This window comes from Mercurialis annua, linkage group LG1-X (genome assembly GCF_937616625.2).
Source record: "Mercurialis annua linkage group LG1-X, ddMerAnnu1.2, whole genome shotgun sequence".
NCBI lineage: Eukaryota > Viridiplantae > Streptophyta > Magnoliopsida > Malpighiales > Euphorbiaceae > Mercurialis > Mercurialis annua.
The window spans coordinates 43086221-43109465 of record NC_065570.1 but is presented as its reverse complement, the minus strand read 5'-3'; the positions used below and the strand labels follow the sequence as shown (position 1 = coordinate 43109465).

The 23245-nt window shown below is 32.9% G+C and overlaps 2 protein-coding genes across 3 annotated transcripts; one reads left to right on the top strand and one right to left on the bottom strand.

Annotated features, from left to right (window-relative positions):
• The first annotated feature begins 3062 nt into the window (after positions 1-3062).
• Positions 3063-7764, top strand: LOC126683800 (U11/U12 small nuclear ribonucleoprotein 35 kDa protein). 2 transcript variants are annotated; one of them, XR_007642015.2, is made up of 9 exons: positions 3063-3336; positions 3409-3506; positions 3578-3629; positions 3746-3816; positions 4946-5036; positions 5271-5346; positions 6559-6637; positions 6923-7496; positions 7584-7764. XR_007642015.2 is itself a non-coding variant. In XM_050379439.2 (8 exons), the coding sequence occupies exons 1-8, from the start codon at positions 3195-3197 to the stop codon at positions 7427-7429; spliced, it is 1116 nt and encodes a 371-aa protein (XP_050235396.1). In that variant the 5' UTR covers positions 3063-3194; the 3' UTR covers positions 7430-7548. The 2 variants fall into 2 exon arrangements, 1 of the variants encoding a protein (XP_050235396.1); XM_050379439.2 differs by lacking the exon at positions 7584-7764 and having other exon boundaries at positions 6923-7548.
• A 559-nt stretch (positions 7765-8323) lies between these two features.
• Positions 8324-12663, bottom strand: LOC126683822 (uncharacterized). The gene is made up of 3 exons (XM_050379440.2): positions 11874-12663; positions 10645-10974; positions 8324-8562 (listed from the first exon to the last, which is right to left on the bottom strand). The coding sequence occupies exons 1-2, from the start codon at positions 12548-12550 to the stop codon at positions 10710-10712; spliced, it is 942 nt and encodes a 313-aa protein (XP_050235397.1). The 5' UTR covers positions 12551-12663; the 3' UTR covers positions 8324-8562; positions 10645-10709.
• Positions 12664-23245: the final 10582 nt, after the last annotated feature.

Sequence of the window (23245 nt, the reverse complement as noted above, 5' to 3'; positions counted from 1 at the left end):
TTATGCAGCAATGGGGTTACTCAATATGATAGATGTTGTCATGTGTCATGTTTTCCCCACTATTCCTATCGAGACCGCTCAAAGGTGGTTCAGCAAGCTGAAACCACGATCTATCAAAAATTACACAGTTCTGTTAAATGAATTTTTGAACAAATATATGACAAATATACCAGCCAAGACCACCACAAACATTTTGAGGTCATGCATCCAAGAGGAAGGAGAAACACTGAGAAGCTACATTGAAAGATTCAACAAAAAAGTGATGAAGATCGACAATCTCAATATCGACATGACAATTGAAGCCCTCAGGTAAAGGACCCGATTCAGGAAGTTACTAGATAAATTGCTAATCAACAAACCTACAACTTTCATGAACCTGATGGAAATAGCAGAGAAATACTTCGACCTCGACGATGAGTGAAGGGATATAATAGGGAAAGAACCGAAAGCGAAGGAATCTAAACAAGAAAAATCAAAAGAAAAACAAATGTCGAGGCTAGAAGAGAAAAGTCATCGACATGAGGAAAGCAGGCGATTCGCCCCATAAAATAGGTACGAAGCGAGACACGATCCTAGAGACGATGAACTAAATTATACACCGCTCAGCATAAGTAGGACATACGTCCTAATTGGATAAAGGAGAATGTACGGAACGTAAAGTGGCCATTAAAGCTAAGCGTTGAGATACCGGATACCAAAAGATTCTACAAGTTCCATGATGAGCATGGACATGACACTGATGAATGTCGAGATCTCAAAGTAGAAATCGAAAGGATGATCGAGGTGGGCGAGCTCAAGAAGTGTGTCTCCAAAAAAGGCAAAAGCAGTGGCCAAGGAGAGAAAAGGTAGAGAGACAAAAAAATGATGGAAGAGAAAGATAAAGAGATGCGCCCCTTATAAGGCTTGCACGCCGTATCTTGTTATGAACTGAACCGATTGTGTCGACAGTACGAGATGACGCATGAAATCATGGAATTCCTCTCTTCTTTCTCAGGCAAAGCTTCTTAGATAAGGTCGTAATTTAGTGGCCAAGAAGACGAATACAAGAAATTTAAACACAAACAAGAATGACATTGCCGGCAAGTATTACAAGGTTTGGGTCTCCCTGCGCAAGAACGATGCATCGACTCTATTGAAGAATAAAAGAACCAGAGAATGACAGAAGCCTAAATCAACGCATAAAGGATCAAATATCAAAGACAAGCAAACTCGATTTTCCGCAGGCGGGGCGTCCTGTGTCAACCTCAGCATATATGATGCAACCAGACAAACAAAAGTGGTGACCCACCCATGTTCGGGGCACTCGGAGATCTATTCTCCTAAACTATCCTGCTTTATAATAGCTTTAGTTTTAGTTTTAGTTTTTATTTTCGCATTCAGATATTTTTGAACAATTTATTTATTTGATTTTATTTGAATTCCAGAGTTGATGATGAATTCTAGGTTTACTCATTTATGTAATGTCTTGCCTGATGGGAATGCTATGCTCAATCGTTTTAATATGCACATATGGTAAAATCGAGTTATTTAACTAGTCAATTGAATAATTGGTATAAGAAAGTGAAACACTTACAGAGATAATTTTGTCTCAATAGGTCCTACCCTTGACAACATGTAAGTCATTCCAACTGTCTCAAAAAGGACAGCGACTTGCTAAGTGGGCTTCAACCTACTGGCCAGAAATATTCATAAACTCCAACATCACAGTTAGAAATTCACAATCTTAACATCAATAACGTAAAATTAGAAGTATAAAATCTTTCAATTAAAACATCCAACAAAATTTAAGAAAAAGATGTCGGAATCAAAACATCCAAATAACTAAATTAATTTAGTACTCGATAATTTTATAACAGAAGTGATGTACCTCTAAAGCATAGTCTTGTTCAGAATACCTAGCAAATTTTTATAACATAAATTCACAACCCTACATATGTTATTTTAATGTGCATTTATTATTTTTAAATGTGCACATTGGATTTCAATAGCCGAAAACAGATTTTAGGCTAAAATTTAAAAATATTTGAAAGATTGTGCTAATATTTGAGACAAAATGATAGTTCATGCTATATGGTGGGAATAATCCAGAACGACGTCGCATAAAAAAGGCCACGCCGGCGCTGACAGGGCAATCCGGCGAGCCACGTTGAATTCCAATGGCCGGAAACAAGACAGGCTAATAAATAAAAACATTTGAAAGATTGTTCTAATATTTGAGACAAATAGTAGTATGTGCTTAAATTGCAAAAAACACTAAATGTTGTGCTATATGGTAGGAATAACCCTATTATATTTAACAAACAATTAACTAAGACAAAAGTTAATTATATAACACTAAAATAATGCATATATATATATATATATATATATATATATATATATATATATATATATATATATATATATATATATATATGTAGCAGTAAAAATATATATAAAAAATTGACTTTAAAAGTAAAAAAGCATAATTTGATTGAAAATTTATACCAACTATATTGTGTTAAAAAATAATATTCTAATTATTTTTTGACAATCGAATAATCTTTCATTAACAATAATGAACAGTTACAGATGTAATAATTTAGAAGTCGGTCATTTATTATATTCTAAAGTAATAAAAAAAATGGCTACCGCCAACGACAAACATAAACAATTGACGGCAGTCGAAGTAAAAAATAAAAGGAGAACTTTTGACGGTTAGGGTTTTTTATTTGATTCTTTGGTTGCTTTGTCCGGTCCGACTGCCCGTCTCCGCTTTAGTTTATCTTCACGTTAGCGGTTTATTTAGCAGGTTTGGAGCGGAACAAAACTTCTGTTCCCTGGGACAACTTATGCCATTGAATTTCGTAAGAGGAAAGACTTAATTCTAACTTTTAATATATAATATTATAGTATAAATTACAATACATATATGATACAATATTATATATTATATAAATACATAATATATTATATATATAATAAATAATATAATATATATAAATATAAAATATAATATAATATATTTTTTTTTTTTTGTCAAAGATAGATAGCCTATTTTGATAGTTAGCGGAAATTAATAATATTATACATATTTTAAATAGGCATACTGCCGGTGAGTGGTTTTTCCCCAGAAAAGAAGAAGAAGGATGGAAGCAATTTGAAGCGACGGTAGGCCGAAGCATGAAGTGAGTGTGAAGGAGAGGAAGAGGAAAATGAGGGAAAGCAGCGGTATGAACTCAGTGTTCTATGCAAAATCATATCATCCAATTCAAGCCGGAAGCATCGACGGCACTGATATCCTCCCCCACGACAGCGCTATTTACCGTGCTTTCCTCTGTTCTTCTGCCGCCCTCTGTAATTCCTCTTCCCCCCCTCCTTAAAACCTTCAAATTCATGTTTTTTTTTAATTTTTTATTGCCGATGCAGATGACCCATTTGGCGACCCCAAAGTTATCGGCGACCCTTACTGCACTGTTTTCGTGGGTCGCCTTTCTCATTCCACCACTCAACAAACTCTTCACAATGTAATTTAACTGATTATTCAATGCCCTTTTGCTTGTGTTTGTCTTAATAAGACTGTTATTTGTGATCTTAGGCTATGAGCAAATATGGCAAAGTTAAGAACTTGCGGTTGGTCAGAGACATTGGTATTTCTTTTCTTTTTTAACTCTATGCGTTTGTTATACTTGTTTTGTTATTTGAATTATCAATTTGATATAGTACTGCCTTTTCTAATTAACTCTATGCTTGATTGTTTTTGCAGTAACTGGTGCGTCGCGAGGCTATGCCTTTGTTGAATACGAGACTGAAAGAGAGATGCGCCGTGCTTACATGGTTTTTATTATACCTATCTCTCTTTTCTTTTGCAAAATAACACAAAACCTGTTCTTCTGTTTTCTTTTGTATATTGGCATTGGTTGGTGACGATGACGTCAATTAGATGTCTGATTTTTAGATACCTTGTATGCTGATCAGGTTCTCGTGTCTAATTCATGAACATTTTCTTGCATAGCACAAAACATTGTTTGTATTTTGTATTATTGTATTAGCATGTTGTGTGATACTTGAACTGTGCACCATAAAGATTTCCCATCTTATTTTATTCCATAATATGGCTATGTTGCTCGGAAACTTATCTAATCTTACATTTCCGCGTTTCATTTCTGTTTGGTGAACGCTTTCGAAATGTCAAAACTATGTATTTATAATCTATTGTAAAAAATAATGTTTCCTATTCAGCATTTCCATGCAACACGGTAATATGATGAACAAGATCATGAACCATGCTTTTTTATATTCTTTTAATCTCTGAGAAAAAAGTAATTAGTGAGTTTCTTTTTCTATTTCTTTTCTTGTACTTTTACTTGCTTTCTTATGCCATAATTTTCTTTGTGAAAATTGGCCACTTTTGTTAAATATTGAGTTTTCATGTATTAATCCTTAGTAAAAATTCCCATTTAAAAAGTGTATTGGTTAAATGATAGCAGAACTGGTGTTTAATAATGAGGTATAGAGAATATGGGCTCATTTTGTGTTTAGGAAGAGAGATATAAGCAAATCTGCAAGTAATTGAGATGGTGTGGAAATTTAATTGATATGCGACTTTGTAGGTATTGAAATGTTTTGAACAGGTAACTAGTGCTTTGTGAAGACACACTAACATAGACTACATAGAGTTCTTTTTAGTACATTTGGGGCATAAGATCCAGTAGCCCTACATCTTTCCTTTTTCTTGATAAAATAAAAGAAGACCATGTCACTTTTTGTGGACATTTATATGGTAGCAGACAAGGATGAACCCACAGTCATTGCTGGTATTACTGAATGAATGTATGATTTGAACATATCAACCATTTGTTTAATCGGTTCCATGCCTGCATAGTGCCTTGTGCAAGGTTATGTCAGTTTCCATTGTTGTGAACTTGTTTTGAACTAACTAATGATGCAATTATCTGTATTGCAGGATGGTCATCATTCCATCATTGATGACTCGGAAGTACTAGTTGATTATAACAGGCAGCAGTTGATGCGTGGCTGGATCCCAAGAAGGTTAGGTCAGTTTAATCATGTTTGGTTTATTATAGTATCATGCTAAGTGGCCCACCAAGTAATTAATTGGTTCTTGACCATCTAAAGATAGTATTCCCATTAAGAAGTGTCTCATAACCTTGTGATCTCAGAGTAGTTGCATAAGAGATAACAGGAATCTCATGCATTCATATAACAATCTGTGATTTTATGTTTTTATGAGAAGTCTGTTCCTTGTTTTCTATTACATTTCCAATTAGGAGGAGGCCTTGGTGGAAGGAAAGAGTCTGGACAGCTGCGTTTTGGTGGACGGGAAAGACCATTTCGAGCTCCTCTGTATGTAGCATTTGTTTTTTTATGTGTTCTGCTGCATTTGACTTGTACATTGGATTTTTTCCCCAGCATCTGTCAGTTAACGCTTTCAATTATTTGTTTTGTTTCGTATCAGTAAATATAGTTAATTTACGTGTTCATTTGATTTTGGTTTCATACTGATCAAACATGGTATCTGAGCTTTATGTTAAATTATGTATTTGAATGGTGGAGTGAACACGGAAAGGGATTTACAGAATTTTATGACCCCAGTATACAAGAAGTTGAATGATGATCATCATCTTTCTCTTGAGTGACTGTTATTGAATTGGATTTATCGTTCCTGCTTATTGGATATCAAAATGATGGGCAACAAACTATAAACTCTCATTCGATTTCAAAGGTTATTGGAGAAGACAGTAGAAATTTGAGACATGCTTTTGTTTCAAATTACTTCACCCGTTACTTGAAGCCCGGGCCCCGAGTTCCTATGCTTCTCTTGTCCTTTTTATTTACTTCATTCCGTCTTGAATACAAACCCTTCTCATTGCACATTACAACAGTAATAATTTGATAAAAGGAACTCATCAGAGAAATTCAACCCGGGAGATGTCATTGATTTCCTTAAAATTAGGCTTTGCGCTTATTTTAGCTATACGTTCATATTAGCAACTTACCATCTTTAAGTTCATGGAGAAACATGCATGATATATGAAACTTGTAGTAGTTGACTGTAGTAAGATGTTGCATCACTGTAGAAGTTGATATGTATGTAGCCAACTCTCTCAAAGTTAATTTTCCATTAAACACTGTTTTACTTCATTGTACTCTCCTCAATTGGTCAATTTTAGCAGATTTCTGGTGGATTGGCTTAATATTATGCTGAAACCAAGCTCTGACTATGTGATAGAGTGATATACCTTTCGTCTGCATGTTTTTTTCTGCTTTTGGATTAGATTTAGCTGGATATGTTTAGGGATTATTATCTGCATGTTGTTCTCTGCTTTGTTGTTCCCTAAACTTATCCAACCAAATCGAACTCAAAAGCAGAAAACATAGGGAGGGCTAAACTACCGAATACCTGTCACATATGCTACCGTTCATGTAGCCTCTTCCATTTGTGGGGAAGTAGTAATTACGGCCGAGGATAGAATTTATTCTGTTTTGTTGCTTTACAACGTCATGTAAATGGAAAATGTTCTGCATTTACTACATTACTGATGGAATACTAGGCAGGCAATCAATTCCTTTTGATGAATTGAAGAGGCTTGGCATTTCTCCTCCACCAGAAGGAAGATACATGTCACGTTTTCAGGTATAAGTATTTTAATCTGAAGCTCTTTTAAATGTTCATCTTAGGATGCAAGCAGCTTTTATAAACCTGTTCTGCAGTTGCTGCTGCTACTCGTAAATCTCACCAGCAGGGCATGATTAGATATATTTGTATGTTAGAAGTGTCAAAATTATTGCAGAATTTAATTTTGTTGCGATTCATCAATATATTAAATGGCACCTCTAGTATTTTGTATCGGAAAGGATTACCAAGTGTCGTTTTACTAAACATAATCAGAATTAGACTCCTTTTCAATTATTGTTTTAGGTCCCATCGCCACCTAGAAGAAATCGAAGCTCAATAGAAGAAGAAAGTTCTCACAGGAGAAGATCTAGGTCCACCCACAAGGAAGAGTACAGACATAGAAGTAGCTCCGTGGAGAGGGAAGAACACCACAGCGAAAGAAGCACTAGGAGCAGGGAACGCAGACACAGAAGCAGATCAGTGGAGAGGGAAGAAAACTACAGCAGGAGCAAAGAAGACTACAAAGAGAAGGCAGAATACCACAAAGGGAGCTCTGTTGATATATCGGAGCCTCTCCATGGAAACTTCCCTGAAAGAGAGGATTACCATTATTCAAGGAGCTCCTTGGACAGAGAAATGCACAACCAGAAAAGAAACCTTAAAGGCAGTGAAGAAAAGTTCTCAGATGTTGAGGGTTTTTATCATACAAGTTCTAGGGATAGAAAAGAAAGCTCAGGGAAGCGCCACAAGCACAGTAGTAAATCTGATAGACATAAAAGCAGGCGGCGGGATCACTCTTCTGAAAGATGATTATAGACAAGTTAGTTGCAGTGAAACCATAGATGGCAAGGGAGTCTTTTTGTTTAGCTGTAGTAAGGTATTTTTGTGCATTTGGGACTCTTTTGACATAATCAAAATAACCTTTGGCAGCTGAGCTGTAATGAGATATGTTTGTTCTATGCAGGTGAGAAGTCTTATGTGAGATTCCGGTACATAAATGACCTTTTTTATTTGTAAGTAGCTTCACTAAAGTTGAAAATACAGTTGAGGGAGGGTGCAACTGTTGCTTAAATAAATTTGTTCTGCAGTTGCTACTAAATTTTTTAATGATTAATCAGCTAAACCCTAGACTTTATACAGAGCAACTATTATGTGTGGAAAACAGAAAAACAAGCAATTTTTTTTTTAAATTAGACTACATGAAATTGGGAACAAAGTACAAGACTGACTTGGAGTTTGATGTAACATCTCATTGGCATTCAGTACATCTACCTAAAAGAGCACCTTCTCAAGAATAACAAGTTTCCAAGTCAACTAGCTGCCCGAATAAGTATTCAATAGTTTCTACCCAAATAAAATAAAATCAATGATCAGTATGATATCCCACCATTCCTTTGTCGCAGTTATAACAATAATTGTAAAATTTGGATCAGTAAAGACATTTTCTTCTCCAAATGTTTCACCATCCTTCGTATGAACAGTAGTGTAGTGTCCGAACAGGTCAATCTCTGCAGACAACTTAAGTCGCAACTCATCTTCATCCTATTAATTACGAAAAGATGCTCGCGCTATGCAGACCCAAACTAAGCAAACCAAGGTCATGGAACTGGATCAGTTCACCTATACTTATGCTACACATGAGACTCCAAACATGTACCAATTAAAGCTGAATAGCTATACAAACTTTTATAACTGACACAGGTCTTCAAAATAACGCTCTCTACAATAAGCTTAAGCAAACGATTTCCATTGTTCTTGACAGTTTAAGTTCAAGGGCTTGAATTAGAACATCTAGCAGGCTCATCGAAAAGGCCAGTTGTTTAGACAAACTTTAAAACAAATGGCTTTCGTGTGGTTGGTATTATATAGATACACATTAGAAACCCTCGCACTACTATCTAGTCACATCTCATATGGCAGCAAGATCATCACCTGAAAAAATCCTGGCATCACAAGTAGATTAAGATAATAAATCAGAACTACTTTCTAGGAGAAAAGTTCGAAAAAAAAGAGAAGAAACTAAAGTCACAATGTGTAAGAAGAAAAAGAAAAACTAATTGTAACGCAATAGTATGATTCTGACAAAATATGCCTAAAGAATTAGTTTTCCCATCAGCAATACTCACTTCCTGAACATAGTACAATTTTTACACTACACTCGTGTTTTCTGGAAAAAGAAGAAAAATAAATAATGTCAATACAGTGAGTAAATTCTGCTGGCTGTTATAACAAAATTATTGGGAGGGGTCCTAAACTTCGAATGGTTTTTGAATGATACATCATTTGAATTTCACAGGCGATAAAATGAAATTCCGTAGAAAGATTGAGATTATCAAAACTTAGACTAGTTCCACCAACCCTGCCTCACCATTTGTATTATGTTTACAAGTGTTGGCATAGTAACTTATGCTACAGACATTATACACATTTGTTGTTCGCAAAGCAGTTCTTCAAACAATGTGGTAGTTTAAGATGGCTTTGGTACTATATATAAATTATGCAAGTATTAAAAAAACACTCGGAAGAGACCAACATAGTGCAAGACAGGTACATAAAGAAATTATTTGTAGTTAAATGTGAGAAAGTGATGGTCATCTATATAGAACTGATAACATATTGTTATGACCCGTTGATATGGATCGAGTCACAGGGCGATGACCTTCGTTTGAAGGCTGTCCTGTACTTGACTTGTTACGTTTTCGAGCTATGGTGATTGTTGGAGTTTAAACGGAGAGCTGCCTATCCGGGAACTCGTTAGAGAGAGTTGCCTATCTGAGTTGTTTATAATTTTCTGGTTGTCTTTATTAATAAGCTGAAACAGCTATTTATAATACAACTAGTCTTGAGTAGCAAGACTCCTAATAGAACTAGGAAATAAAAGAAGATTCCTAATTAGAATATAACTAGGAAACATAACAATACTAAATAAGAAACAAACTAAATAAGAAATATAATACTACTTAATAGCTATTAAATAATAAACTGCCATTTAAACCTAATTGCTTGATTCTTCTTTCGTGGAATAAGACTTACCATAGAATAAGTCCATAACACATATGTAATCAAATATTGCTGTAACAAATAATCCAGAATCACATCACAAATGTAGAAGGGCAATTAAGACTTCTAAACTTCCATGTAAGGTCATCCCCAATTGTAAGCCAGGTCTACATGGTAATGAACAGTTTCAAATGTCCATCATGCTCAACTGTGAAAGGCCTCAACGCTGGTTAGATATACTAAAGGTGCAAGCTTGTATAAAACTTGCCACACACCTATTATAATGGATCCTCAAAAAGCAAAAGACCATGACCAAATGGTATTTAGACATTTACTAAACCATAAACAAATTACAGCCACTATTCCCTTAGTCCAGTGCTTAAATCAGCCCATGCTTCTAAAATAGTAAAATGCAAGTCTATATCTAGTAATGTGATGTAAAATTCCAAATGATCTCCTCACTCTATATATAAACACACACACACACACACACACACACACACTTAAACCATCAGCGTCTAAGGCAGACCTTAAATCAGATTATTTCTTAATTGCTAAAGAAAAAAGAAGCATCTTAAATTGAAACACCAGCATAAGGTTTTAAGGATGGAAATATGTCGCTGCATCCAAGCTGCGCATTTTACTTGGGACTGCAATCGTTCCGTTCTCATCATTCTAAATTTATCAATTTTATTGTCTCATAAAGCAACCTAAGTTGATAAACGTCAGATACATTAAATTATGCACACCTTGAACTCTTTATGTCACCCTTGCCTACTTTTGACGGCCATGGGATATCTAGATGAAGAGTGATCACAGGCTGATATGAACTAGTTAAAATAATGTAGACAGCATTGTTTGAAAGTTTGCTGGTTAACAGACAACGAGGGACCCAAATAGAGCAATAAAGAGTAGCTTAGGAAATATGCTAATAGCATGCTAGTACAAGATACTATGTTAAAGACCAGCAAAATCATAAATCATTTTAATATTTCAATTAGTGATTGATTAGGAAAGGATCTAACCTTTGATTCTAGCTAAAATTTACAATGCCATGCTTGCTAATCAGTCATATCCACGATCAAATGGCTTAGCTAGTGCTGGCATCCTTATCTGAACCTTTAAATCTATTTGCCCTTTTAGCAGCTCTTCTTTTGAATTGAATTTGATGTACATATTCTGCCACTATGACATGGAACTTAGGAGCTAGTTTACTGGATGAAGAAACGTTAAGACCTGCTTTCTTCAGAGCCCGTGTTACATGCTTCTGAGCCTTTTGGAAGTGTACGGTGCATAGCGAAGGAGCACTTGATCTCAGTATTGGCTTTCCACATGTTATAGGCCCTGCCTGAGCACTAGAGGTATAAATTCAAGTGAAAATGGTTAGTGGATCAATGATCATGAAAGAACAATGATTTCATAAATTAGACAAAAAAGCATGAAGCAACTCGAGATAAAATTAGGAATTCACACAATCACACAAAGCAAAAAGAACTCTTTCAATTTTATCTTTTCCTACAAAGATAATGAAATACTCAATCACAGCTGATATCAATATCAGAAAGAAAAATATGATACAGTTAACATATCTTGATGCAAAAACTAATTCATGAACTCGCCAAATCTTGGCAGCTACTCCAACCGACTAGAAACTGCCGCTCAAAATCTAAATTGTTTGAGAGCAACTTGCATAACAATCTGGCATCAGAAAGCTTCTTAGCAAGTTTAAGGTGGGACAAAAGACAGTTTCCGAAGAGAGGACCTGAGCTTGAACATAAGTTTTGGTTTAAAGTCAAGCTCAAGAGCTGGCTCCAACTATACATGAAGCACTAATTAACAAGGCCAGGTTCCGTAATACTAGTTTTTGTTGTCCGTATAGCTACAACTAATGTAATTCAGCACTGCATACAGCGGTTGCAACAATAGCAACGACCAAAAAAAAAAAGGATAAAGGGAGTTTAAAGGCACAATTACAACTGCATTACACATGCCACAGTTAGTGCCTTCAAATAAATTGTCCTATAAATTGCCATAAGAATGTCCACAAGCCTTTAAAAAAACCAAAAATTCTTATCTAGCACCAACTGATTTAACCACAGCAAGATTATATAATGCCGACTGTTCAATTCAAACATCAAATTACAACCAAACTGACATACAATCACACTATCATATTGTGAATCAAAGAGCATTTAAAGATACAATTTTTGGAGCCAATAAAAAATGAAAAAAAGGGGGGATGAGAATAACAGACCTCTTGATGACATAAGCACAAGGCTTATAAAGCTTCTGCTTGGCATCAGACAGAATATGAAGATGACAAAAACTAGTCAAAGCCATTGCCTTTAACTTACATCCAACAAACAAACACCTATTTTTATTATTATTATTATTACTATTCTTCACTTCCAAATCACCCTTTACTCCACTATAATTACCATTATTATTATTATTATTATTTTCTCCAATTACTTCAATATTTACATTATTGCCACCGCCGCCGCCGCCGCCGCCGCTTTCTCTCTCTAAAATACCACCACTTTCTCTCTCCAAATTATGTTGCTGTAGAGAGGGATGTTGATCTTCTTTAAAAGGGCTGGCACCATACTTCCAGTAGTACTCTCTGTACTGAACTTTTAAGTCTTCCATTAAAGCCCAGTAATGGTCTTTGTAACATTTTGACAGCTGTTTTAGATTGAAAGACCGCCGCTTTAATAGCTCGTAGCGCGTGAGATGGGTGGCGCGTGACAGATAATTGTCTTGTTCCGATAGAATTAACGGTGGTGATGAATTATTAGTACAAGGATTAGGGTTGGTGTCTTGATTTTGGGAGTTATTTAATGTTGCTGTTGTTGGAATTGAGTTAGGGTTGGGGTTTTTGGGTGGCCGGGAAGAAGAGGGTTGGTGGTTGTTTTTAGAAGCCGCCGTCATGGACTCGCCGGAGAAACAGAAAGTGGGATTTGGTGGAGAGAGAGAAAAGATGTTTGTGTTGTGTTGGGTCTGTCTTTTAACCGCTCAGTTGTCGGAAACTTATATGTTTTCAGTACCCTTCGATCAGATTTTTTTAAATTCATCCAATGGTCTTAAACTCGTTTTTCTTAGGCCAACCCATTTTGAGGTCCTTAAACTATACTCCCTCCGTCCCGTTTAATAAAGGACAAATAACTTTTTCATATATTAAGAAAGCATTAATTACTATAGTGTTTTATTATTTTACCCCTATTTATAATAGTGTTGTTTTTTGTGTATAAGTTTATAGTCATTAATTATGGAAAAAGAAAAGGGGATAAAAAAGAAAAATTCATATAAATTGACACAAAAAACACGATATGGTCTTTTTAAGTGGGACAAATAAAAATGAATGTCCCTTCTTAAATGGGACGGAGTGAGTACAATTTTGGTTCATCAGGTCCCTCAATTTCTGTTTGACTTCCTTAAGTCTTTAAACATTCATTTTTTAATTTATCAGGTCCCTCAACTTCTATTCGGCTTTCTCAGATCCCTAAACTTTTGTTTTTTGGTTCATTATGTCTTTAAAGGGAAATCCATTTAAGGACTTAATGAAATAAAAAGACAAAAGTTTGAGGACTTAAGGAACCAAAAAACAAAAATTTAGGGATTTGAGGAAATCAAATAAAAGTTGAGGGACCTGATGAACCAAAAAAAAAAGTTTAAGGACTTGAAGAAGTCAAATAAAAGTTGAGGGATCTAATAAACCAAAAACGTATAGTTCAAGGATCTTAAAATAGGTTTAGCCTTTTTCTTACACCTTTGGCATATTCATATTCGTGTTTTCCTATTTTATGTTTTAATTTAAAAAAAAAAAGGCAAAAGATACAAAAAAACTCTCATAGTTTTTATAGAAGTACAGATCAGTCTTTTTATTTTTTTGAATATAATTAAACTGCTTTGTTCTCAAAGAGAACAAATAACCAGTGGCGGATCCAGACATTTTGTGTGGTGGGGTCCATATATTATAAATTAAAAATAAAAATTAAAATAATTTTTTAACTCTATTATTCTAAACAATAAAAAAAATTATATTATAAATATTAAATAAAACTTAAGTAAGCAAATGAATAAATATAAATACTTTAAAATTAATAGTTTTTGATAAGTGAATATGTAAATAACTATGAATAATTTTCACTTGTATATTTATATTTACATATATTAATTTTGTAATTCGATTATTTACAACTGTAATTTGCATTGAGTTCTACTTTCAATTTAGAATTTGCAATATACACTTGTACCCATTTTATTAACATGAAATTTGTATTTCTAGTTAACACTTGGGACAACTTAAAATTTTAAAAGAATCTATTTATTTTCCTTGTGTTTATAGAAAATATTAAATTTATAATGGATAAATAGGTAAATAGATTAGATAACATATTTTTGTTATTTTATGGGCTGAATTTAACAACTAGAGTCCATAATAGTTATTTAATTTTTTATTAAAATTTATTAATTCATATATTAGATAAATGACTTCCTATTAACATATATAGGTAATGAATTAGTAAAAAAAAGGTGGGGTCCATGGAACCTACCCTTGTACACATAGATCCGCCACTGCAAATAACCCCTTTCGTCCGACATTTTTAAACACTCGTTAATGGCTGACATGTATATCATAATTATATAGGCAAAAAATTCAAAAATAATTTTAATATTTAAAATGCTTATCAAAAATTTGAGTGGATAATTGTCACAAAAGTAAACTAAAAAGATTTATTTGTTCTATTTTAAAATAACGAGTGTTTAATTGCTCAATTTTAAAAACGCAAAGACTTAATTGTGCCAAAAAAGGGCTAATCTGTATTTTAAAAAAAATGAATTTTTTTTACATCTTATGTCGAAAAAAAACTATTCTTATTTTATAGCTTGATTAATGCAGAATCTAAATCTAATTGTCTTTATATAATTCAATTCTACTTCAAATTTATTTTATTTAGTAGTCAATTTACTTTAAAAATTCTAAATTACTTTATATATAAATAAACTTATTTCAAAATGTGTTTATCACAAAATTAAGATATCAAACACGAGAGATTATCAGGTAGACTCAATCTGCCACGTTATATATGACCTAATTTATTATATTATGACATGTCATTGAAATAGTGACACTATTATAATTTTGTTTATTACTTTTTTACATTTTTAAATAGTAATATTACGATATTGCCATTATTTTACTGACGTGTCATAATGTGACAGGTTTACCACGGATGACGTGATGGACTGAGTTTACATAAGAATTTCTCATCACACACCTACTTATTTTCAGAAATATCTTTTGACCAAAATTAGTTTAATTTACCGTTTGACAATTTTCTTTTTCAAAAATAATTTTTTTATTTACAAAAATATAATTTCAGTTTACAAACAGTTTACTAAACATCTGTTTATTATAAGTTTACTAATAGTTTACTAATGATCTACTATCGGTTTATTTAAAAACGAACAAAGGATCACTTTACCCCCCGAACTTGGCACAAAGTATCAAAAACGTCCAAATTAGCGAAACCGGATCACTTTTATCCTGAACTTGGCAAAACCGTTTCAAAAACACCCCTATGCTGATGTGGCATCCTAATTGGAGAGTGAGATACTAATTTTACTCTAATTAACCCTAATTAACTCTAATTAACTTAATCTAATTGAATTCTAAAAAAAAAAACTTAATCTAATTAAATATTTAACTCTAATTAATTTAATATAGTTAAATATTCAATTTAATTTTTAAAAACGATAAATCAATCGGTTTTTTTTACGCCACCGCCAATATCTCTCTTCCTCCATCAACCACCGCCTAAAACACCACCCGCCGCCCCCCAAACCCATCGGAGTTGCCGAGTTCGTGAGACGAACCCAGATCTGAACCCAAATCTGGGTTCAGTTCGTCTCTGTGAGACGAACCTTCGTCTCTGTGAGACGAACCCGGGTTCGTCTCACAGAGACGAACTGAGCAGCTGCCGGAAAAGATTTCCGGCAGCTGCTCATCTGAAAACAAAAAAAATTAAAATTTTTATGTAAAAAGTATAAAAAGGTCGTTTATATTTTTAGTTAATATAATTTTAATATGTAAGGTTTTAAAATTAAAATGTGCTTTTTTAATTATTATGGACTAATTGATACAATGTTAAAAAATTAGGATCATTTTAAATACTTTACCATCAAAAACCACCTAGAAAAAAGAAACCACTTTTAAAACCAGAGAGTGTGTCTCACTCTCTTTGGTGAGAGTGGGGAGGGGGGTTTTGTACCAAATTTGACAAGTTCAGGATAAAAGTGACCTCGTTTCGTTAATTTGGACGTTTTTGATATTTTGTGTCAAGTTCAGGGGGTAAAGTGATCCTTTGTTCATTTAAAAACCAAATTACTATTTTCTATTTTTAAACTATAACATGTTATAATGAATTATTACTTGATTTACTATCACTTTACCAACAGTATTATAAAAAGGGTTAATTACATATAAAATCATGACATTTGCGCCAAATTTCAAAAATAACATAACTTTTGAAACGTGTAAATTATAGACAACACTTTTCATTTTTTTTTTCAAAAATAACGTTGGCAATTTTTAGTGGCATTTTTGCTGACGTGGCATGACACGTGGCAGACCCATCGGCTGTCCAAGTCAGCAAAAATTCACCAAAAATTGTGCACATAATGAAATCGAAAAAAATGAAAGGTGTTGTCTATAATTGACACGTTTTAAAGGTAATGTTATTTTTGAAACTTTGTGTAAAGGTCATTTATATGAAATTAACCCTATAAAAAATATACTAAATTAGTTTTAACTTTATTACTTTTATTTTACTATAAAAATAAGTTTACTATCAGTTTATTTAAAAAAAATAAATGTATTAATGGTTTGCTATCAATTTATTAAAAAGATAAATTAATTTACTAACGGATTACTAATAGTTTACTATCATTTGAGCATCAAATGTGTTTTAAAAACATAAAAAGAATAGAATATAAGACATGGCAACAAAGCAAAATGAATATTTATTAGTAAGTCAACTCATGTAAGATAGAACACTTAAATTATAAAAATTAAACCCTAACCGTCAAGCATTCTTCTTTTGTTTTTCGCTTCCGCTGCCGTCAATGGTTTATTTTTGCCGTTGGCGGTAGGCATTTCATTTTTATTGCTTTAAAATAAAATAAATGACTGATTCATTTTTGTCTTTCTCATTTTGGTTGGTAAATCTATCAACGAGCTACATCAATTTCAATATATATGCAAATAAAAAATCAGAGATGGATCAAGATCTTTTAAGATTGAAGATGAAATCGCTATAGGTTATATTAGTTTTTTTTTGAAAACTATTTTACAGCGATTGTCTTTATTTTTTGAAAGTTTTGCTGTTCTTTTTATATGAAAGATTTGTTATTTTTTATGAAGAGTTTGTGAGTTTTCTATTAGACAGAAAAGGATTGGATCTTATTGTGTTAGAGCAGTTATATAATTTTTATTTTATTTTATAAGTCGATCTGCGAATCAAGGTTTATATCTTGTTCCATGTCAGATTATTAAGAACGGTTATACCCTTTCTGAATTCTTACACCTGTAACTGCTCTTTATTATTAATGAGAGATTATTCGACTGTTCAAAAAAAAAAACACTAATAATACCCACAACCTAATTGCAAATAACCGATCAAAACGCATGTGAATTCAAAATTTATAGTTGAGGATGCTTATCTTTTCACTGAAGCAATACGCCGAAGAGATGTAGGACTTGAAGAAAAGAAAACCAAAATTTTAAGACCTAAAAAAAGAACGACAACGAAACTCTGGTGGATGAATGGCGAAGGACATAGATGAAGAAAAGAAGAAGCATATTTTTGAAGAAAATGAAAACAATTAGAGGAAGAAGATGGGAAAGAATGGAAGTCCGTATAAATGTTATTTTTACTCTGTGTATCGTAGTTTAACAATGAAAAAGTTAAGTCTGTATAAAAATGAGCCTATTTCCACCAAAGGCCCATCGACAAACAGAAAAGTGGAAATTAGGCCCAGCACGTTAAAAGGCCTAAATAATCTCATCAGCACTGCGCGGCCCATCCTCCATCTTTTTTACGATCTTATTGTTTTTGTATTGCAGATTAGTACTTTTCGTTTCTTATTTTACCGTTAATCTCATTTCAATTATCTCTCAGCCATTAATCCTTCGCTATAATCTAGGTGTTTTTTCTGTCATTGCATGTTTAAATTTCCTTCTTTTTCTCTTTTAACCGCTCCATTTCCTTACTGACTTTGTGTTTTCTTAACTGCTCAACCACGATTACTTAGTGTTCTTTGCGTTCAGTTTTTTAATTTCATACTCTTCACAAAATGGTTACTACTCGCTCAGTTTCGAAAAAAAATCCTAAATCTCCCTCTAAAATCCCTAAACGAAAAAATCCAGCGATGAAACAGAAGATTGATTTTGTGGAGACTGAAATGAGAGTTTCAGATGATCATGATGACGATGACGACGATTTTCAGGAAGTTCCGATGCAAGTTAAGAAAAAAATGAAATCAAACTTTTCTGTTGGTGAAAGTTCTAAAGCTATTAGAAATGTTAAGGTATTTTAATTATTTTGTTTGTTACATTTTTTTATTAATTGCATTTTATTTGTTATTTATTAGTTAATAATGTGAATATTGTGTGATTTGGAATTTTTAATCAGTTTATAAATGCTTATGTGGTTAATTTACTCGTTTATTTAATATTGTTAATTTATATTATAATTATCTTACTAGTTTCTAATGGTTATCTGTTTTTATTTTTGTTTTCTAATTTTGTTATAATATACATATATTTGTATATAGGTTTGTTTTTGTGTTACTATGTGTTAGTTAAGAGCTTGTTTTTCATTCATTTTTTTTATTACAAATGTTTTGTTTAAATTTAGTTTAAATCATAGTTTACCTAATGGTTGTTAATGGGAATCTAGTTTTTTACTTTATATTATTGTAATATTTATATGGTTTTCTATATGTTTTCTAATGATGTTTTTTCTTTTTGCTATATTATATATTTTACTATTCATATGTTTATCAGTTTTAATTTTACTTTTCAGGATTGGGACTATTTCATTAGGCCTCATGAGCATTTTCCCCACAAGATTCTTCATAATGCTGGTGTTTCTGTCTTCTAATATCAAAAAACTTTTACAACCTGAAACTTTAGAAAGGTTTTCAAAATCTGTTTTTGGATATTTTTTACGCATGAAAGAGTATAAACTTCAAGGGCAGTTGATTCACTGTTTACTGCTTAGAGAAGTTAAACAGCCTGTTAAATATGAGTTGTGGATTAAGGTGTCAGGAAAGTTTCTTAAGTTTTCAATCGACGAATTTGCTTTAATAACCGGTTTGAAAGTTAATGGCAGTGTTGATTTTAAGTCTCAGAATACTGTGTCTTCTGACTTTAGAAAAAACTGTTTTGGAAATGTAAAAAAAGTTTCAAAAAAGTTTTTGGAGGATAGCTTTGTTTCTAAGCGTTGGAATAATGAGGAAGAGGCTTTTCAAATGGCTGTTTTGTATTTTATTGAGAATTTTCTATATAACAACAAAGATGAGTCAAATGTTCGTGATAAGAATTTTGATCTTGTTTGTAGTGGGGAATTTGAAAATTTTCCTTGGGGGAAGGATTTGTTTCATTTTACAGTGGAGTATTTGAAAAGTAAACTCAGTACTTGGAAAAATTGTGATTTTTTAAAGAGAAAAAGTTCAAAAACTGGTCATCCTAATTCCTCCCGATATGATGGATTCCCTTTGGCTTTCCAAACTTGGTTTTTTGAGTGTTGCCCTACAATTGAAAGCGCAGTTGCTACTAGTTCAGGAAATGAAATTCCTCGTATACTGCGTTGGGAGGTGTTAGAGGTCCAAGAACGATCGTATTTCTTGCGAAACCTATTTGATAAAACTGCTGACCAGGTATTTTAATATATTAGTCTAACTATTCATTAAATATCTATTTGTGCAATATAGTTCTGGTAAACTGGTGGTTCACTTTTAGTAACCATTAAGTTAACTGACTCAGTTTTATCATTTATATTTAGTTGAAATTAAGCAATTTACATCCCACTGGCGAGGAGAGGTCAGCGCTGGATTTAGAAGGTTTGTTTGTCAAAGGAAAGCGGAAAGTTGAGAATGAGCCAGAAGCAAGTGAAGGGATTTCAATGAAAACTAAAATTCATAAATTGTTTTGGGATCAATCTAAGTTTTACCATGAGTTTCAGAATTTCAAGATATTTGTAGAGACTCAGTTCTCTGGTATTAATACTCAGTTTGGTGAACTGAAAGATTTGATAAAAAAATGGTGTTGGTGGACAACCTATTCAGGTAATCACTTAGTTACTATGTTGTATACAGTTAGTAAACCAAATTTGTTCATTTAGTTTTAATTGTGTATTTACTTGTTTTTTATTGAAATGTTTTTCAGGTTGAAGATGATGATAATGGTGTGAATGATTTTCATCGTAATGATGACAACGAGAAAGAGGAGGATAATAACAAAGACGAAGATAATAAGAAAGAAGAAAATGACGATGATGAAGAGGACGATGGTGCTGGTAATTTCGCTTCTGATTCTGTTTTGAGTGAGAGGTTCAATTATGAATATAAGTTGGAAGATGATGATGTTGTTGGTAGTGGTGAAAAAAATGATGATGAGGGTCACAATGTTACAAAAGATTATATCAAGGTAATTTTAATTTTAATTTATATTTTTAAGTAAAAGGTCTAATATCTATATTTTTACTAATAAACTTTATTTTTTTAAGGCATTTTCACTGCATGATGGTTCAACTTCCAATGTTGAAGAAGTCAACACTCAAAGTACTATAGGTGTAGCGACTTCTTCGACGTTTGATTCCATCGATCTTAGTGCCCTTGAGGAAGCTGCTGTTCTGAAAATGGAATCTGAAAAAGAAGTTGCTGTTCCTCCTGCTGAGGTTTTTACACTATTAGCAATTTACTTGTAGTTTACCAGCTGTTTGCTAATGCTTTACTAGTTTTTGAATTTATTATTTTATGTTTTAGTTTACCAATAATTTACTTGTAGTTTTCTAATGGTTAACTAATTTTGTATTTTTAATCAGGCTTGTGGGAAAGATGCAAAGAAAGATGTTGTTGACGACAACAATAAAAATGAAGATTCTGAAGATGACAATAAAGATAGTGACGGTAATGACGATGATAATGAGAATGATGACGGTAAGACTAAAGAAGATGGTAAGAAACCGGATGAAGACGAGGATAATGAGAAGAACGATGGTTCAAGTCATGGAAATGTCGCTGATGATAGTGGACATGAGCAGCAGGATGATGTTGATAGGGGCGAGAAGAAATATGATGAGGGTCATATAGTTTCTAAAGTGGTTGACACAGCTGTGAAATATAGTGGAAGGGTACTTTTACTTTTTAAGTTTTTAATGTAAATTGTCTGCTGCGTTTTCTATATTGTTATTAATTTTTTTTTCTTCAGGGTTTCTGTTTTGATAGCGGTCCAAGTTTTAAGTTCGATGAATTAAGTAGTCAAAGTACCATTGGGGCAGAAACCTGCTCTACATTCAATTCTAGCGAACTTAATGCCCTTACAAAAGCTGTAGAGCTTGCTGAGAAAGAAGCTGCTGATAAGATGTTGGGCCATGGCGTTGATGAGGATGTCGGATATGATGAGTCCTTACTGACTGATATGGTCAATAAGATTGAAAAGGAAGCTACTGATGCTTTGTTGAAAAAGGAAGCTGCTGGTTCTGTTGAAAAACAAGAATCTGAGGTATATTTTTTATCTTACTTTTTTAAAATTTTTGTTTTTTTATTATTTGCATATTAGTACTTTACCAATATATTTTTTTATGCTTTTTATATAGATAAAGAAGGCAGCTTTGAAAGAAATTGCTGTGTATCGAGGCAGTCCATCTGAGGTAGTACTTCTATAGATTTTTTTATGTTGTTGTTTTACTTTTTATTTTCTAAGTGTTTACTAGTGGTTTACTATTTTTCTAATTGTTTTTTAACAGTTTACTTTTTATTTTTTTCTCTAATTTGTTTGCTAATGGTTTACTAATCATTACCATATTTATTTTGTAAATATAAATATAAATAAAAATTACCTTTATAGTACTTCTATAGAATTTTTCATGTTTTTGTTTAACTTTTTATTTTCTAAGAGTTTACTAGTTGTTTACTATGTAGTTAACAGTTATTTTTCTAAGTGTTTTCGAACAGTTTTACTTTTCATATTTTCTCTAATTGTTTGCTAATGGTTTACTAATTATTATCATATTTATTTTAATAATAGTAACTATCATTTATTCATTGCATTTTTCTTTTTCTTCTCAATTACAGCAAATTGAAAAGATTGCCTCTAAATTCAAAGTTACTGATGTGGTGCCTCTAGCATTTGTTAAGGCTAAGCCGGATGTGGTTCTTAAGAAGGGATTGTATCCTCTTGATGATGATATTTGTAGAGATATAGGTTATGCGGGACAGATGGAGTTTAATAACTGGGTTGACGAAAAGTTTAAGTAAGACTATAATTGTGATATGTTATATTTACCATTTTTTGCTAGAAGGATTGCTTGAATGTTTTTTTACCTCCTATTTGTTCTTTTTTTGTAGTCGAAATGCTTATGAAGCAGGTTTCGACATTATCGAAACTCCATTCAATTATGGCGTGGATCAGGTGGATAACAAAAATTGGTTTCATTCGCTTAATTACTCGGGTGAATTATTACAGTGTCGTGTAAGTATTTCTATTTTTACCATTTGATGTTATGTTCTACTTATCTACTAAATGTTTACTAACTGTTATAGTTATTTATAATTCTACTTTTCTTTACAGCATATCAACATTGTTATGTACTACATTCGTAAAAGAGCCAAGTATAGACCTGTTGGTGGTGTGCGAATTACGACAACTGACTGCCTCTTCGATGATAGAATGACTTCATACTATGTGGCATACTTGAAGAGGAAGAAGCCTGAATCTACTTCAGTTACTGATCGTAGTCTTATTGCAAAGTATATTTGTGGATACAAGATGCTTTGCAATACACATTGGGAGAATGTAGATGAGGTGTTGTTTCCAATGAACATGAAGAAGCAGAAGCACTGGATTTTGGGGCGTTTGGTCTTCAAAGGAAGATGCATATATGTGTATAACTCTATGAGTTCAAATGTGGCGAAGAAGTCTGCAGTTGAAGCAACTACAAAATATTCTGTTCTAATTCCACTTTTTTTTATCTCAGATGAATTTTTATGAGTTGCGCAGTGACATTGATCTGACTTCTCAGCCTTATTTGAATAAGAATTCAACTGATGCTTTCCGTATTGAAACTGTGGATGATCTTCCAAATCAAAAGGATTGGTATGTTTTCAAATTTACTATTTGTAAAATTATGCAGTTTTGTTGAATAATTCATTTTTATGTTTTTTATTCAGCGATTGTGGTGCGTTTTTGCTTGCTTTTGCGGAGTTTTTGTGTATGCGTAAAGAAATACCTTCTGAATTTAATATTGAGAATTATCGTGAGCGTGTTGCATTTCTTCTGTACCGCTATGGCAATATGAAGATAGAGAGAAATATTGTTAGCGATGAAGAGGTTGAAGA